This window comes from Rhinoraja longicauda, chromosome 1, assembly GCF_053455715.1.
Source record: "Rhinoraja longicauda isolate Sanriku21f chromosome 1, sRhiLon1.1, whole genome shotgun sequence".
Classification (NCBI taxonomy): domain Eukaryota; kingdom Metazoa; phylum Chordata; class Chondrichthyes; order Rajiformes; family Arhynchobatidae; genus Rhinoraja; species Rhinoraja longicauda.
In genome coordinates, this window is record NC_135953.1 from 44,951,872 (window position 1) to 44,970,887 (window position 19,016).

The 19,016-nt window shown below is 43.6% G+C and overlaps 1 protein-coding gene across 1 annotated transcript in view; it reads right to left on the bottom strand.

The window, feature by feature from the left end:
• The window catches only part of LOC144592177 (potassium/sodium hyperpolarization-activated cyclic nucleotide-gated channel 1-like), a 271,424-nt gene that overhangs the window by 128,841 nt on the left and 123,567 nt on the right, over positions 1-19,016 (bottom strand). The window contains exon 3 of the mRNA XM_078396648.1: positions 3,459-3,620. Within this exon, the coding sequence (XP_078252774.1) occupies positions 3,459-3,620 (162 nt within the window). The remainder of the gene's footprint in view (positions 1-3,458; positions 3,621-19,016) is intronic.

Sequence of the window (19,016 nt, forward strand, 5' to 3'; positions counted from 1 at the left end):
TCATAAACACTCTTCAGCACAGTGTCCTTCTCTGTTTCAGCTGCAATTTCTGTTGCAGTCACTGGAAAGTCTTCATCTACGACTTGCAGTGTGTAGATTGAGTTCTCGCTTCCCACATCAGAGTTCTCATGGTGCAATCGGGACAACGCATCTGCGACTGCGTTGCATTTGGAGCTTCTGTACTCCACCTTGTAGTCATACTGGGACAACAGAATTGCCCATCGCTGCATCCTTGATGCCGCCATGGAAGGTATAGCTGACTTGGGACCCAGTATCGTGAGTAGTGGTTTGTGATCAGTCACAAGGGTGAATGGTCTACCAAGAAGAAACTGGTGGAATTTCTTGATTCTGAACACAATGCTGAGTGCTTCCTTTTCTATCTGTGCATAGTTGTGCTCACTTGGTGATAGGGTGCAGGAGGTAAAAGCAATAGGCTTTTCCTGTCCGTCATCCATTACGTGGCAAATCACTGCACCTACGCCGTACCTTGAAGCATCACAAGCAAGTTTCATCTCGCGCGTCATGTCGTAGTGAACAAGGAGTTTGTCACTTGTCAGGTTTTTCTTGCAGATGTCGTATGCATGTTGTTGTTCCTTTCCCCACATCCAATTCTCATCCTTTTGTAACAGATGATGTAGTGGCTTTAGCACGGTTGCTAAATCTGGAAGGAATCGTGCATAGAACTGCACCATCCCAAGGAATGATCGTAGCTCTGACACATTGTTGGGCGTTGGAGCATTCACAATTGCTTCAATTTTCGCCTTCACAGGGCGCAGTCCATTGGAATCTACTTTGAGTCCTCCGATTGTGCAAATGCACATTTGCTCTTTCGCAGTTTGACGTTGTGGCAGTTCAATCGTGTGAGAACTTGCTCGAGTATCTCCAGATGTTCTTCCATGCCCACTGTCAATATCAGTAGATCATCCTGGTTGCACACACAGTGCGGAATGCCTTGCAACATTTTGTCCATGACGGACTGAAAGATTTTCGGGGAAGATTTCACACCATAGGGCAGCTTTGTGTATGAATACAAGCCCTTATGGGTGTTGATGGTCAAGCACTGCTGACTTTCTTTGTCAACATTGAGTTGGGCATAAGCATGAGACAAATCCAGCTTAGTGAAGACTCTTGCTCCGCTAAGTTCTGCGTACAGATCCTGCGAGGTTGGCAAAGGATACTGTTCGTCGTCAACAGCTTGGTTGATTGTGACTTTGTAGTCACCGCATAGTCGAACAGTTTTATCAGCCTTGAGCACAGCCACAACTGGCATTGCCCAGGTGCTCTGGTCCGTCTTCACGAGTACTCCATTCCGCTCCAACCTGTTAAGTTCTTCCTCCACTTGTTGCTTTAGCGCATATGGTACTGGTCTTGGTCGACAATACACAGGGTTCACATCTTGCTTCAGTCGAATGTGTGCAGAGTATCCTGTTATTCCCGTGTAACTATCAGCAAATATTTCAGCATGTTTGCTTATGACATTTTCAAGACGTGATCTGGACGCATCGATGCTGAAAATGTTCTTCCAGTCTAATTTTATTTTACTCAGCCAATCCTTTCCAAGGAGGGTTGGTTTATTTCTGTAGCTGGCCACTATGATGGGCAGTGTTACTGACTGTCCATTACACTGAACTTTGCAATTCATTTGTCCGCACGTCTCCAAGGCTTCGCCCGAGTAGGTTCTCAGCTTGACCTTACTCTCGGACAATGGTATCTGTGAGAACTTTGTTTCATACAGATCTTTGCTCATGACCGAACAGTCTGCTGCCGTGTCAATGCACATATCAATTAACTGTTCATTAACCAATAGTTTAATTCGAAAGTCCTTGTCTTGGCTGGTTGTAGGCTTATTGACATCAGTTGCATGAATGATGTACAACCCAAGTTCATTATCATCCGGGTTCATCTCTAAGTTGTGAACTCTTTTCTGGTGTTGTTGTGTGTTTCCCACTTTAAGCTTGGCCCGACATGCTGAGGCGATATGGCCTTTCTTCTGGCAGTTATAGCATTTAGCTGTTTTGAACTGACAGGATTGGGATGGGTGCTTACCGTTGCAACGATAACAACTGGCTGCACTCGGCTCCCCGCCATACTTCGGTTTCAGTTTTGCCCCTTTTGGATTGGCCATAGGCGCTGCTTTGTGTGTGTACACGGCCACTGCAGTATGTGGTGAACGAAACTCGCGAGCATTCTTTGATGCCATCTCCATTGTAGTAGCAATCTCAAACGTAAGATCAGGAGTGCTCATGAGTCTGGACTGAATTCGTTCGTCCACTAGACCACAAACAAATCTGTCGCGTAGTGCGCGTTCAAGAAAGGTTCCAAAGTTACAGTGCAACGTTAAGTTTTTCAAGGCAACAATGTACTCACTGATTGTCTCGTTTTGCTTCTGGTTTCTCGTGCCGAATTTGTAGCTTTCTGCAATTTCCAGAGGCTTTGGGTTGAAGTGCTCCTCCAACTTCTTTATAATGTCACTGAAAGGCACATCTTTTGCCTTTATGGGCGCAAGGATATTCACGAGTGTGCCGTACACTTCAGGTCCGATCTCCGTGAGCAGAATCGCTTTCATGCGTTCACGAACGGCCTTGTTTGTTGCAGCCACTACCTCTCCTTCACCACTGGTCTCCGAGATGTTGTTTGCCATGAAGAACATGTTTGCTCTTTCTATATAGGAGCTGAACGGCTCTCTACTTTTGTCAAAGATGCCCAGGCTTCCAATGTAGCCCGTGGACGCGGCCATTTTGTCCTTCTCTTTTTTTTTAAACAAAGGAACGAGGAGAGTTTTTTTCCTTGCACAAGCTCAGATTTCCTGCCTGTTCTGGTGTAGCAAAGCACCTAAAACTTAGCAGTACAAAAGCTATGCTAGTTATACAAAACAAACTGTCTCCTCCACAATCCCGTCCTCGTCGCCAATTTTGTTATGTTCAGCACGGCATAAAGATAAAGTACACTCACACACTAGTTGCCAGAATCGCGCCAGCCTTTATTTACCCAGCGTTCTCGGCTAAAGGAACACCCACTCATTAACATGGCACATGAATATGCATGAATACATTACACCTTTGTAATACATTTGTGTTAAAACATTGGCTTGACTTCCTTGCTGTTACTAATTCTTGCTCTGTCCCTCCTAGCTTTCTATACACTCATTCCTCCTCTCTGCTGTTATACTGTGGCCCTTTTATCCCTGCCAGAAAAACATAACTAGTCCCCTGTAGCATTAGTTCTTTATGAAGATATATTTTTCCCTTAGTCCATGTGCAACTTGTATGGAATTGCCACACAGCACAACATTATTGTTAAATAATCAATGCCATAAAAAAATCAAGTTTAAATGTTGAAGTGTTTCGAAGGATATTCTTGGTACATATGCAATACTTGAAAGTACGCTTGCTTCTGGGCCCGGTACCATGTTTCAAGAAAGGCTGAGGAATATACATAAAAAATATACCAATACTTACAACCATACCATTTAGGGACACCCAACAATCAGGGGGGAAATCCTGAAGCAATGGAACTAGAAATTGTAGACAACCATCCCAGTGGCATAAGAGAAGCATCATTCCAATGAGGTTAAATATTCTCACCACAGCACTGGCGAAGTCATATGTCATATGGAATATCTGAAAGGTAACAAAAAAGAAATTAGTATTTAAGCTTTGGCTTCATTGGTAAATGTCATCATTTATATTCCAAAGGATAATCAAGTTGGAACATATGAAATTATTTAGATTACAGATTATTTGATTATCTTGAAACTATCAACATTATAGAATAAAATTTCCATAACACTTGTAGCATTATATATTCCAAGTAAGGACTAGAAATTCTGCTCACCATTGTAAGTGACTAAAAATAAGAAACTGATTATTCAGCAAGTAGCCCTTTTCAAGAATCCTGATCATTAAAGTCATAGAGTCATACAGGGTGCAAACAGGCCCTCCGGCCCAACATGCCTACATCAACCAACATGCCCCATCTACACTATGCCCACCTACCAGCATTTGCCCATATCCCTCCAAACCTATTCTATCCATGTACCTAAACCTAGATCTGGTTTTCACTGAACTTGTCACTGATCCTAAATCTGGTTCTTGATTTCCCTACTCTGGACAAAAGACTGTGTGTTTACCCGATGTATTCCTCTCAGAGTTGTATACTTCCTTAAGATCAACCCCCCCCCCCCCCCCCATCCTCTGCACTCCAAGGAATAAAGCCTTGGCCTGCTCAACCTCTCCCTATAGCTCAAGCCCAAGAATTCTGGCAACACCCTCATAAATGTACATCCTTTCCAGCTTGACAACATGGAATAAGAGTAGGTTAACCTGAAATGAGCATTTGTCAGTACTGGGCCTGTACTCGCTGGAGTTTAGAAGAAAGAGGGGGTCCTCATTGAAACATACAGAATAGTGAAAGGCTTGGATAGAGTGAATGTGGAGAGGATGTTTCCACTAGTGGGAGAGACTAGGACTAAAGGTCATAGCTTCAGAATTAAAGGACATTCTTTTAGGAAGGAGATGAGGAGAAATTTCTTTCATCAGAGTGTGGTGAATCTGTGGAATTCTTTGCGACAGAAGGCTGTAGAGGCCCAGTGGATATTTTTAAGGCAGAGATAGATAGATTTTTATTAGTATAAGTGTCAGAGGTTATGGGGAGAAGACAGGAGAATGGGGTTAGGAGGGTGAGATAGATCAGCCATAGTGGACTATCAGTCCAGAGAGGCTTAAAAATTTGCTGGTAAATGTTTAAGCTGGAACATAACATTTCTTCTCCAGTAAGCTCGCGTTCACCTAATTTTGAAGGATGTCAGTTGGATGAAATATACTCCCATGTTGTATCAGTACCCAATCAATATAAATTATAACTGGGCTATTTAACAGTGGCTTCACAGAAAGCAATGGCCATTTGTAAATATATATATATATTTCTGTATCAGAGTGTTATAATAAAGATCAACACAAAGGAGACTGTCTTTTTAAAAAACTTTTAAACCTAATGTTTATTTCAAATTGCTCAATAAGGAGTACTCTAATTTGAGGAAGGACATTCTTGCTATTGAGGGAGTGCAGCATTCACCAGGTTAATTCCCGGGATGGCTGGACTGTCATATGATGAATGAATGGAGCGACTAGGCTTGTATTCACTGGAATTCAGAAGGATGAGAGGGGATCATATAGAAACATATAAAATTAAGGGATTGGACACACTAGATGTAGGAAACATGTTCCCTATGTTGGGGGAGCCCAGAACCAGGGGCCACAGTTTAAGAATAAGGGGTAGACCATTTAGAACTGAGATGAGGAAAAACCTTTTCACACAGAGAGTTGTGAATTTGTGGAATTCTCTACCTCAGAAGGCAGTGGAGGCCGATTCACTGGATGCATTCAAAAGAGAGTTAGATAGAGCTCTTAGGGATAGCAGAATCAAGGGATATGGGGAGAAGGCAGGGACGGGGTACTGATTGGGATGATCAGCCATGATCACATTGAATGGCATTGCTGGCTCGAAGGGCTGAATGGCCTACTCCTGCACCTATTAGATATGTATCTCTGTATCTGTGACACCGCTGACAAATTGCAATTTAGCACAAACACAAATGGTATGAAAATATTAGCCCAATTGAGAACTAAGAAAAAAAACCTTGAATTAATCTACTGTTTTATAACTTCCACATGATGCCCAAATACCTTGCAGCCAATGGTTTAAACCTTAAGCACAGCAGGCACTGTAATGTAAGTGCAGAGGCTATGTTTTAAAACAGCTAATTCCAATGAATTGCAAGCAACTTAAATGTACAGTATTTTTATACTTCAAGGGAGAAATCATGAGTAATACTATCACGTATTTTTCTTCTGCCTTGGACTTGATAACACAGAAATCCAATTAACTTACTGAAAATTGCAACATGGAAGCATAGTCCACGTTGTCCACGCTGACCATTAATCTCCTGTTCACTCTGCTTCCATGTAATCCCACTTTTGCATCCACCCCCCATACCTTAGGGGCAATTTACAGAGCATAGACGTTGTTGGGATGTGCAAAGAAACTGGAGCACCCAGAGGAAACCCACGCGTTCATGTGGGAGAACGTGCAAATTTCACACAGCCAGCAGCTGAGGTCAGGATCGAATCAGGTATGTGCCGCGGTGAGGCAGCAGCTCTAACAGCTGCTCCACTTGGCCGCGCTGCATAATGTAGTAACACAAAATAATCCTTCATGCATCATCTCATTGCCTCAATACTTCACTGAAAGTCCAATAAAGATTATTTTCCAAGATCCAAAATGGGATTTAAACTCACAAACCTTTGAGCTGAGAGACTCTGAGGTAACCAGACACTTTTATGAAATATAAGTATGTCCAATATTTCAACCATTAGGCCATTTAAACATGTTTTATTTGCAGGGTGAATAAGCACTAAAATAATTGTGATGGAATTATTTGTTTATGTAAAAGATTATTTTGTGATGTTGAAGTAAGAGAAGGTATCCTGCAAAAACGAAATACATTGTTAAAAAACGACCCGCTAATTCCCATGAGTACAGGATCATTTACTCCCACTCTGAACGTGCAAGTCCCCCAGAAAGTCATTATCGAGTATTACCTTTGTGTTAAATTCTGATTGGATGCCATTTCATTGCAATAAATTATGTATGGTTGAAAATTATAATTTTAATAATAATAATAATAATACATTTTATTTATATAGCGCTTTTCATATACTCAAAGACGCTTTACAGAGATTTTGAGAACATAGGGAAATTAATAAATAGATAAATAAGTAAATAAATAAATGAACAGAGAAAGGAGACAGTAGGTGAGGTGACCTTCAGTGGTTGAAGGCAGTACTGAACAGGTGAGACTTCAGCGATGTTTTGAATGTGGTGAGTGTGGGGGAGTCTCTAACGGTTTGGGGTAGTGAGTTCCATAGGGTGGGAGCAGCGATGGAGAAAGCCCTGTCCCCCCAGGATCTGAGTTTAGTCCGGATGTGGGGGGATAGGAGATTGGCAGCGGCAGAGCGGAGGGTGCAGGTGGGAGTGTGCCTGTGGAGGAGGTCGGTCAGGTAGGATGGGGCCAGGTTATGGAGGGCTTTGTAGGTTATGAGGAGGATTTTGTACTGGATTCTCTGGGGGATGGGGAGCCAGTGGAGTTTATAAAGGACGGGGGTGATATGGTCACGGATCGAGGTGTGTGTGAGTAGACGGGCAGCGGAGTTTTGAATGTATTGAAGTTTATTGATGATTTTTGAGGGTGCGCCATAGAGGAGGCTGTTGCAGTAGTCCAGACGGGAGGTGATGAAGGCGTGGATGAGGGTTTCTGCAGCTGTGGAGGAGAGGGATGGACGGAGACGGGCAATGTTTTTGAGGTGGAAGAAGGCTGTCTTTGTGATGTGTTTGATGTGTTTGTCGAAGGAGAGGGTTTGATCAAGGATGATTCCAAGATTCCGGATGTGAGGTGAGGTGGATACTGGGAGACCATCAATGTTGAGGATGAAGTTTTGGGTGGATTTGGTGAGCATTTTTGGACCAATGATGATGATTTCAGATTTGTTGCAATTGAGTTTGAGGAAGTTTGATTGAAGCCAAGATTTTATTTCAGTAATGCAGTTTGTCAGTGTAGAGTGTGTGGTGGAGGAGATTGACTTGGTGGAGATGAGGAGCTGGATATCATCGGCGAAGCAGTGGAAGTTGAGACCATGATGGCGGATTAATTGACCAAGGGGGAACAGGTAGAGGATGAAGAGGAGGGGGCCAAGGACTGAGCCTTGGGGGACACCTTGGGGGAGGGGAGCGGTGGGGGATTTACAGTTGTTAATGGAGATGAACTGGTGTCTGTCAGAGAGGTAAGATTTAAACCAGGATAGGGCTGTGCCGGTGATGTTAAGGGAGGTTTCAAGTCGGGTGAGGAGAATGGAGTGATTTATGGTGTCAAAGGCGGCGCTGAGGTCAAGTAGGATGAGGATGTTGAGGTTGCCAGCGTCGGAGGAGAGGAGAATGTCGTTTGTGATTTTGAGGAGCGCAGTTTCAGTACAGTGGTTTGAGCGGAATCCAGATTGGAAAGTTTCATACAGGTTATTGGTAGAGAGGTGGTATTTTAGTTGGGAAGCTACAGCACGTTCCAAAACTTTGGACAGAAAGGGTAGGTTGGAGATTGGTCTGAAGTTGTTTGGGGTGTCAGGGTTTAGACCAGGTTTTTTCAGAATGGGGGTGACAGCAGCGATTTTGAGGGATGGCGGGACGATGCCAGTGGACAGGGAGGAGTTTATTGTTGCAGTGATAAGTGGAGAGAGAGCAGGAAGGCAGGCCTTGACAAAGCTGGAGGGGATGGGGTCCAGAGAGCAGGTGGCAGTTTTTATTCCTGTGAAGAGGTCAGAGAAGTCGGTGGTGGAGATTGGGGAGAACTGAGGCAGGGGCTGACAGGATAAGGGGGGCAGGTGGTTTGAGGGGGAGCAGGGGCGTTGGTGGTTAAGGTGCTGTAGATGTTGTCTATTTTGCTTTGGAAGAATGAAAGGAAAGTGGTGCATTTGTCAACTGTGAATGATTGGGAGATGGTGTCCAGGGGGCTGAGGAGTTTGTTTATTGTAGAGAAGAGTGTTTTGGGGTTTCCGGAGCCAGAGTGAATTATTTGAGAGTAGTAGGTGGAGTGGGCATGGGAGAGGGCATCTTTATAGTGCTGTATGTGGTCTTTGTAGGCTTGGGAGTGAATTGTGAGACCTGTTTTGTTGCGGAGTCTTTCAAGTTGACGGGCATGAGTTTTCATCACGCGGAGTTCAGGGGTAAACCAGGGAGCAGAGTGGGTGAAGGAAACTGTTTTGGTTTTTATAGGTGCAAGCTGGTCGAGGCAGGAGGAGAGAGTGCGGTTGTAGTAGTCAGTGAGGTCAGAGGGGCTGTGGAGGTCAACGAAGGGAGAGGCGGACATTATTTCAGAGAAAACTGCTACTTTTCAGAGATTTACATTGAACACATGAAAAGTTAGAGGCATGTGCATCTTTTTTAAAGATGCCCTTTTGTGATGATCATTCTTGAAATACATTATTTTTTTCTCATTTCATATTTTCTGAAGCTGACATTGAAATCTACCGATACTGATTTATCTCCTTGTAAAGCACGCCATCATCATAAAAAGGTCTAACAATGTACATCTGCAAATCCTTGGCAACTGATGTAATCAGGAGACATGAGCAATGGGGACACTAATTTACACCATCATCTACTTCAATTCATTCAGCTCAAATGTTTCTACTGTACACATCTTCAAGGTGCAAGATATATGTGCGTAACTCTGTAAATGAATTAAGTATTTTTCGACACAGAAGTCTACATTTAAAAAAAAAATCACATTACCATAACAAAATAATAATTGAGCACATACATAAAGTCTACTCTGCCATTCAATCATGGCTGATCTATCCCTCCCTCCGTGGGCAACCCCGCCCCCACGATGTCTCCACTGTCTTGTGTGCATGCCACAAGTACAGTCGGCAAGTCGTTGGTTCCAGCGGCTTTAGGGCTTGTCTACCTAGCATGTGAAGCCTGGGTTCGGCGGATTGCGCGGAGGAAACCACCAGAAGGTTCAACGAGCAGAAAGACGATCCCAGCAAAGCGTCGTGGAGAGCAAACAGGGCAGAGTGAGATATGTAGGACACTACTGACCATCCACTGCATCCTGACCTGTCCCCAGCCGTCTCGACTATGTCTTGCTGCTGGATCCCGATAGGCCAGGATGAGAGAGTGAGGCCAATGATCTGAGCAACTCCCCCTCACTTAAATCCAAGTCAAGTGCAAGTCATGACTTCAACCTTGGCCAGCATACTGGCAGGGATTCCAATCAGCGGTCGAAAAGTGAAGTCATGGTCATCTTCGAACCCGAAGGACGAACAACAACATCCCTCCCTCCTAAACCCATTCTCCTGCCTTCTCCCCATAACCTCTGACACCTGTACTAATCAAGAATCTATCTATCTCTGCCTTAAAAAAATATCCACTGACGGCCTCCACAGCCTTCTGTGGCAAAGAATTCTACAGATTCACCACCCTCTGACTAAAGAAATTTCTCCTCATCACCTTCCTAAAATAAGTCCTTGAATCAACAAAGCCACCATCTTAAGTGGAATTAATCTCACTTTAGGCAATGATGAGTGGCAAAATTATGGTTCAAGTGCCAATCCAGAGATGAACACAAGAAACTGCTACTTTGCAGGAGACATCACATTTGGAAAAAGACATCAAACCAAGGACCAGAGTCATACAGAACGGAAACATGCCCTTTAGCCCAACTCGCCCAAGCTGAACAACGTGCCCAACCTAAACTAGTCCAATGTGCCTGCATTTGGCCCATATCCCTCTAAACCTTTCCTATCCATGTACCTGTCCTAGCGTATTTTAAATTTTGGTATAATACCTGCCTGAACTACCTCCTCGGGCAGCTCATTCCATATATCCACCACCCTCTGAGTGCAAAAGATGCCCCCTCAGATTCCTAATAAATCTTTCCCCACTCACATTAAATCTATGTCCTCTGATTCTTGATTTCCCTATCCTGGGTAACAGACTACATTTAGACCAGTTTGACTTTCATATGCATTTAAAATATTCCACTGTTAGAGGAGGAGGGGAGTTGCCTAGGTCTTTTATAGCATTTCCTGTTTTTACTTCAAGTTTCCAGCATCAACAAATTTTTCTTCTGTGTGGTTGTTCAAGTCACTACCTCTTCCCATCAATGGGAATGCAAACCTTGAAGAAGTCCTCACTTTACTCCAATGTGTTTTCCATTTGTTCATGTTCTCTAAGCCACCTATTTTGCTTTGCTGAATGTTGGTATGTGATATATTTTCTTTTCCAGCCCAGCTCTGGTCCCTATCTTCATTTTCATATTACTTTCTAGGTGCTGATTCCTGTTCTTGAACTCATAATAATTTAGCACATACACTTATTTAAGATCTTTTCTCCTCAACCTCATTGCCTCCATTTGATTTGTCCAGAGGCCAGCATCCTCTACATGTACACTATTATTGTGTCTTACAGTGTGGAAACAGGCCCTTCAACCCAACTCTCCCACATCGGCCCAACTTTCCCACACCGGCCCAACTTGCCCACACCAGCCCAACTTGCCCACACCAGCCCCACCCGATTGTTGTTTTCATTTCAACTCCTCTGAACCTCTTCCTCACCATCCCAGTTACTCAAGCTCCATGGTGACTGTTCTAATAATGGTTCCATAACAGTGCTTTTGAAAAATCTTCCTTTCCTATTAACCATTAATTCCGGTTAACCAGGAAGCCGTCAACCATGCCCATTCCATATCCACACTTCTGCTCTTACCCTTTCTTCCCACACCAAGAAATAGGACAGGGTTCTCCTTAACTTTATGATCCATCCCACTAATTTTTCCAATAATTTAATCATTTTTCACAATTTCCTGCTCCTCTAATGGGATGGAATAATGGGATAATGGGATTGCTACATTTACCCTACACCTTTCAGCGTTTGAAGGAACTGTTCCATCCAGTACACTCTAGCTCATTCATCCAACACTACTTACTCCCCACAGCCCCAATCCCTCCAGACCTTTACCACTTCCTTTCTCATTACCAATGCCTCACATATTTCATTTCAGCTAATGCAGTTAATTTAGAATATTGAACGTAGAAAAGCACAGCACAGGAACAGGCCCTTCAGCTCACAATGTTTGTGCCGAACATGATGTCAAGCCAAACTAATCTCACCTGCCTGCACATTATCCATATTCCTCCCTGATTATCCATGCCCTATCTAAAAATGTTCTGAATATCTACTCTCTGTGCACCCTAATTTGTTTTTACTTCTTCAAATTTAGGGCACTGGATTCTCTGCTCACAATATGGTTTCCCATGTATGAAAGTAGATAAAATGCAAATTGGTTGATCCCTCTGTATTCGGTCCACAAGTTTGTCCTGGGCCTTTAAGTTGTCCGTCACTCTCATATCATCCTCCCTGTCCTTGGTCACTGACAATCTAATGAAACTCAGGAAGGGAGCTCCTGGCAAGTGCTGCGCAGACATGTTGGACAGGGTCCATCTTGCCCGACCAGGGCCAGGCCTGGCCGCCAGCAGAGTGAGGATAGTACGTGCGCCGGGAGTATCCCGGAGGGCCGCAGCCGTAGACTGAGGACCCGCATGGAAGGTCCAGCTTGCCGGCTGGAGATCTGGCATTCACCCGGTAAGCCTGACTCGCCCGCCACGGACAGTGGACTCGCTTAGCAGAGCAGAACCCGCCTGGTAGGCCCAGCCCACCCGCCACAGACCAGGGACTCGCCTGGTAGGCCTGACCTTCCCGCCAAAGATTGAGGACCCACCTGGAGGGCCAGTAAGCATATCTGGGGCTTGGCTGGACCAGGCACTGCTCCGAGGCTTAGTAGGTGGACCGCACGTGGCCTACAACGGTAGAGCAGCAGCGGAGGACACGACAGCTATGATTGGGCCAGGCCGACCCTGCAACGCCGCCAGGACAACAGACCTTCATGGTCAGATCAAGATCCCTGCACTTACACCAAATGGGACTTGAAAATGGTGCCAAACTTTGCTTTCCCCTGACTCTAGTCTGAAGAACGGTCTTGACCCAAAACGTCACCCATACCTTCTCTCCAGAGATGTTGCCTGTCTTGCTGAGTTACTCCAGCATTTTGTGTCTATCTTCAGTACCAACCAGCATCTGCAGTTCCTTCCTGCACAGACTCTGTATACTGTCTCAGTGTACTACTACTATACACTTTCACTGTATCTGAGATGCTTGTCTAATATGTCTAAGTGCTTATGTACAGTGATACGTACTGAACTGCATACAAAAATGAATTTCACTGCACCCCATTACATGTGACAAAGTACCTTACCATACCAACCTCCAGAAATAGTGGCTTATTGCCATTTCTCAACCAGTAAAATGTTCAGGAGAGCAATCAGTGTCAATTCCACTAAATATGAAATGTAATATTAAATATAAGTTTGAAAAACTACATTTTATTGAATTCAATATATTGCATTATCAGTTAGTTGGTTGGTTGGTAAATTTATAATGGCATGCTTTACATGCTAAACCCTTCCTCAAAAGGAGGCAAAATGATTCACCTTAATACCAAATGACTTGCTCCAAGGAGAGAAAATCACAGCTCTCATCAACAGCTTTTGTCATTTAAAATAAATTACAACCTTTTCTTCGGCAGTAATGTGATAACTGATGTGCAAAATATACTCCCAAAAGATTGATTGCATCTGGCATGTGTACCCTTCAATTGGCAAGCTAAATGCATATTTTTAAACTTCTAATAAAATAGTTTGTGCAAAAACAATTTCCTAAGTTCTGGATGTATTATGAGGCATCCTGAAATAGGTATAATTGCAACAGTAAACACATTTTCAATAAGATTGGCTAACAAAACATCTTGAAAACCTTACATCTAAATGTTTTTGCCTTTCAGTAAACTAAACCACGATACAATATGTTTAGTTTTGTTTAGTTTACTTTAGAGATACACCGTGGAAACAGGCTCCGTGCTGACCAACCTGTACACTAATTCAACCCTACACAATAGGGATAATTTACAGAAGTCAATTAACCTACAAACCTGCATGTCTTTGGAATGTGGGAGGAAACCGGAGCACCTGGAGAAAACCCATGCAGTCACGGAGAGAATGTACAAATTCCGTACAGAGAGCACCCATAGTCAGGATCAAACCAGGGTTTATGGCATTGTAAGTCAGTCAGCAACACTACTGTTGGGCCTCTGTGCTGGCCTCACAATGGTAATAACATAACATATCATATTATAATTGGTAGGATGAAGATATGCCCGAAAAGTGAAATAGTGCTGGCCATTTAATTACTAGTGTAAAAAAATAGCTTTATCCTGGGTGCTGTTTCACTTACACCCATCCAGACAAGTGGTAAACATTGCACTCCAAACTCTTTACAGAAGCTTTTGTGAGAAGATCTGGAGGTGAGCCACATATTACAAAGTAGTTATCCTTTATCTTACTCAACCCAATTAAGCTTCAGACTATTGATGACCCCCAGGCTGACTTTGTGATGGTGTTGTCAATGAGGCCCAGAGAGCTGCTTGATCTTTTTTTTGTTGACATGTGTGGTTCACATGTCACCAGCTACTTGGCAGCCCATGCCTGAGGGAGTGCAAGTCCTATTATTGGACATGGGTTGCAGACAAAAGCTGTGAATGCATGTCCTTGATCCGATGGCTAACATTTCATCAGGACCCTGAGCTTTTACTATGTCTATTGCACTCATCAACATCTTGATGCACGTTATCAGAACATAGTTGCCTATCATGGTGAAGACCTCAGGAAGAAAAGAAGCAATGAAAGAAATGAAAGAAAGCAAGGTTATCAACTTGCACTTCTGTCTGAAAGCATTTGCAAACCCTTCAGCCTTATCTTTTGCACTTTTGAAAAAGATAAGATTTAGTTTGTGGAGAATGCTATTATTATTATTTTATTCCACAATCTAACTATTAATGCACTGATTATAGTTGTGGAGCGACATGTTTGTGGATTCACCCGTACCTGTAAGTAAAAGTGTCATAGTGTCATACAGCACAGAAACAGGCCCTTCGGCCCAACTTGTTCATGCCAACCTCAATGCCCAATTCTGAAGAAAGGGAACCGACCCAAAATGTCAGTTCTTTTTCTCCAGAGATAATGCCTGACCCACTGAGTTACTCCAGCATTTTGTGTCTATCTTTGGTATAAACCAGCATCTGTAATTCCTTCCTGTATGCCCCATCTACACCCGTCCCACCTGTCCACATTTGAATGAATAAGTCTATTGGCCAAGTATGTACACATACAAGGAATGTGCCTTGGTGCTCCGCTCGCAAGTAACAATGCGAACATATAGTAAACAATTAAGATTAAAGCATAAAACATTAAAACAATAAGAATACAACATTACGGTTTAAACATGTGAGTAAATGAACAAGAGCAAAAAGAGACTACAGACTTTTGTTTATTGAGTAGACCTACTATTGCGGAAAAAAAGCTGTTTTTATGTCTGGCTGTGGCTGCTTTGACAGTCCGGAGTCGCCTTCCAGTGGGAAGAGCTTCAAAGAGTTTGTGGCCAGGTGAGAGGGGTCAGAGATGAGCTTACCCGCTCGCTTCCTGGCCCTTGCAGTGTACAGTTCGTCAATGGGGGGAAGGTTGCAGCCAACAGCCTTCTCAGCTGATCAAACGATTTGTTGCAGCATCCAGTTGTCGTGCTGAGCCATGTTGGAGAAGGTGCGGACGGACTCAACTATGGCAATATAGAATTGGACCATCATTGCCTGTGGCAGATTGTGTTTCCTCAGCTGCCGCAGGAAGTACATCCTCTGTTGGGCCTTTTTGACCGTGGAATCGATGGCCGCCCCCCATTTAAGGTCCCTGGAGATGATGGTTCCAAGGAACTTAAATGACTCCACAGATGTGACTGTGGTGTTGTTGATGGTGAGTGGGGGAAGGGGAGGGGGAGCTCTCCAAAAGTCTACAATCAGTCCCACTGTCTTAAGAGCATTGAGCTCCAGATTGTTGTGATTGCACCAGGACGCCAGCTGTGCCACTTCCTGTCTGTAGGCAGATTCCTCCCCATCCTGGATCAGTCCAATCAGGGTTGTGTCTTCCGCAAACTTGAGGAGCTTGACAGAGGAGTCTGTGGAGGTGCAGCCGTTGGTGTAGAGAGAGTAAAGGAGAGGGGAGAGTACGCAGCCTTGCGGTGCACCTATGCTGAGGGTCTGGCCTACATGCATCTAATTCTTCCTATCCATGAACCCATCTAAATGTCTTTTAAATGATGTTATAGTACCTGCCTCATCTACCTCTCTAGCAGCTCGTTCCATATACCCACAACCTTCTGTGTGAAAAAGTTGCCTCTTGGGTACCTTTCCCCTCTCACCTTAACCTTATGTCCCCTAAACCTAAGTTGGCCAGCATCCACTACTATTCTTGGTAAGATGTGGCAGGTCTATGGAACTTTATTTTTATTTGAGTGACTTTCTCCCAGTTGCTTTTGGTGGAGTGTAAGCCAGGAAATATCCAATAAATGCCTGCTGTTACACTGACACTGCCATTCTACACTCCCATTCACACCTGGGTTTGTCTCCCACTTTGAAAAAGGTAGTGATACATGAAGCCTTGTGTTACTGAAGCAGCCCACACCAATAACACCATAAAACACCCAGCTAATCCAATGACACCATGTTTAATAAGGGAACTCAGGGTAAAGGAATGGCTCTATGACTATGACCATAACATTTTCATGTTTTTAAATTCTTCCATGACTTCCGTAAAAGGCTTAGGAAGTTCGGCATGCCACCCAAAACTCTCCAAACTTCTACAGATGTGCCATAGAAAGCATCACAGCATGCTTTGTGAACAGCTCCACCCAAGACCACAAGAAATTGCAGACAATTGTGGCCCAAACAATCACATAAACTAACCCTTCCATTGACTCCATCTACACTTCACGCTGCCTCTGCAAGGCCACCAGGATAATCAAGGATGAGTCTCACCACGGTCACTCCCTCTTCTCCCCTCTCCCATCAGGCAAGAGGTACAGAAGAGTGAAAATTCATACCTCTGGATTCAGGGACAGTTTCTTCCCAGCTGTCTTCCCAGCCATGGTTCATGATGACTGAACCATCCTATTACCAACTAGTGAGTGGGCTCCCATCCTGAACTACCATCTACCTCATTGAAGACCCCGAGACTATCTTTAATTGGATTTTACTGGAATTTATCTTGCACTAAACATTATTCCCTTTATCCTGTATCTGTACACTGTAGATGGCTCGATTGCAATCATGTACAGACTTTTTGCGGACTGGAAAGCATGCAACAAACAAGCTTTCCACTGTACCTCGGTACGCGTGACAATAAACTGAATTAAACAAAAAAAACACACAGAAAACATAACAGCACTTGAATGGAAAAAAACACCAAGCCCAGACTATCTTTATTCAGTCTTTATTGGACTTTATTTTGCACTGCACGTTATTCCCTTTATCCTGTATCTGTACACTGTGGGCAGCTCGATTGGAATCGTGTATAGTCTTTCCGCTGACTGGATAGCATGCACCAAATAGATTTTCACTGCACCTTGGTACACATGACAATAAACTAAACTAAACTAACTAAACTAAAGTAAACTTCCTCTCAAAATATGTCCTTTAACACATACCAGACTTAAATACTTCACGTAGGCTAGTCACAATTTCAGTTGCCAAGTCCCCAAGGTCTGAAAGTTTGTTTCTGTATATTACTCTCTCTATTTCCTGCCTCCTTCTGTCTCTTCCTTAAAACCTACCTCTGAAACCAAGTTTTGGATTATCTCTCCTGATATCTAATCGAATTACATTTTAGGATTTTTTTTAACAATTCAGATGCAAATTAAATCCATATTATTGCAGTTGCTAAAGGGCATTTAATAATGTCAGAGTCTTAGACATAGAGTCTAACAGAGTCTTAGACATGGAATCAAGTGATATGGGGAGAAAGCAGGAATGGGGTACTGATTTTGGATGATCAGCCACGATCATATTGAATGGCAGTGCAGAAACTAGTGCAGTAAACTGGGGTCACATTCTATGATAAAGCCCAATATTTACGCAGCTTGCCATTGGTGCTGATTCTGCCCCATCTGCTCTCCTGAGGAGCGCATCGTATCCCTTTAAATGACAATATGTGCAACTACACAATATCATGTGGTGCTACAAAAAAGACACAAAGTGCAACAGTGACACTTTAGACTTTAAAGTTACAGAGTAGATGCAGGCCCTTCAGCCCACCGAGTCCGCACTGACCAGTGATCGTCCCATACACTAGCACTATCCTACACACTAGGGACAATTTGCAATAGCCAATTAACCTCCAAAACCCCATGTCTTTGGAGTGCGCGAGGTATCTGGAGCACCCAGAGAAAACCCATGTGGTCACAGGGAGAAGATACAAACTCCGTACAGTCAGCACCCATAGTCAGGATCGAACCCAGTTCTCTGGCGCTGTGGGGCAGCAACTCTACCACAGCGCCACCGTGCCACCCCATAACTCCAGTAATTTGTGTGTTCTTTTTGGTAAGCCATCATCTGCAGTTGAAATGTTTTAACATAATGTCAAGTCAAGTCAAGTCAATTTTATTTGTATAGCACATTTAAAAACAACCCACGTTGACCAAAGTGCTGTACATTTGATTAGGTTCCAATAGAAAAAAAAAAAATGAAAACATACAGTAGTACGCAAACAGTTCACAGCGCCTCCTCAATGAGCCTCAAACGCTAGGGAGTAGAAATATGTTTTGAGCCTGGACTTAAAGGAGTCGATGGAGGGGGCAGTTCTGATCGGGAGAGGGATGCTGTTCCACAGTCTAGGAGCTGCAACCGCAAAAGCGCGGTCACCCCTGAGTTTAAGCCTAGACCGCGGGATAGTGAATAGCCCCAAGTCGGCCGATCTGAGGGACCTGGAGTTAGAGAGGGGGGTTAGAAGATTTTTGATGTGGGGGGGGAGTGTCCATTTAGGGCTTTATACGTGAATAGGAGGAGCTAGTGGTCCTAGTTATACTGTGAATGTACAAAGATGGTTGCTAGTCACATACAATACTCTAATTCATGCATTAAGGAGAGAAACAGGCACTACACAAATAGTGACATCATTATATATACGAGATTACGCAATCGTAAATTTACACTGAAATGCCAAGGCCAATTTCCTGATTTACACAATATCACCTCGAAAAACGTCAACTAAACCAGGTCGTCACTTTTATGCAAGTAACCATGTTTATGTCAGAGCGGTGATTTATCAGCACTGATCTGGGCTGGGCTTAATTCATTCTAGTCACCTAAATGACATGGACGCAGTTCAAGAGAAATTTCGGACATGTTAAAAATACTAAATGTGATGCATGGCAAACCTTGAGAAAAATGCAAGGAATCAGCACATTTTGTGGAAAAACAAGATGTGGTCAAATGTATCCGGAGTGTGGCACGCTAAGGCAGGAGCAAAATA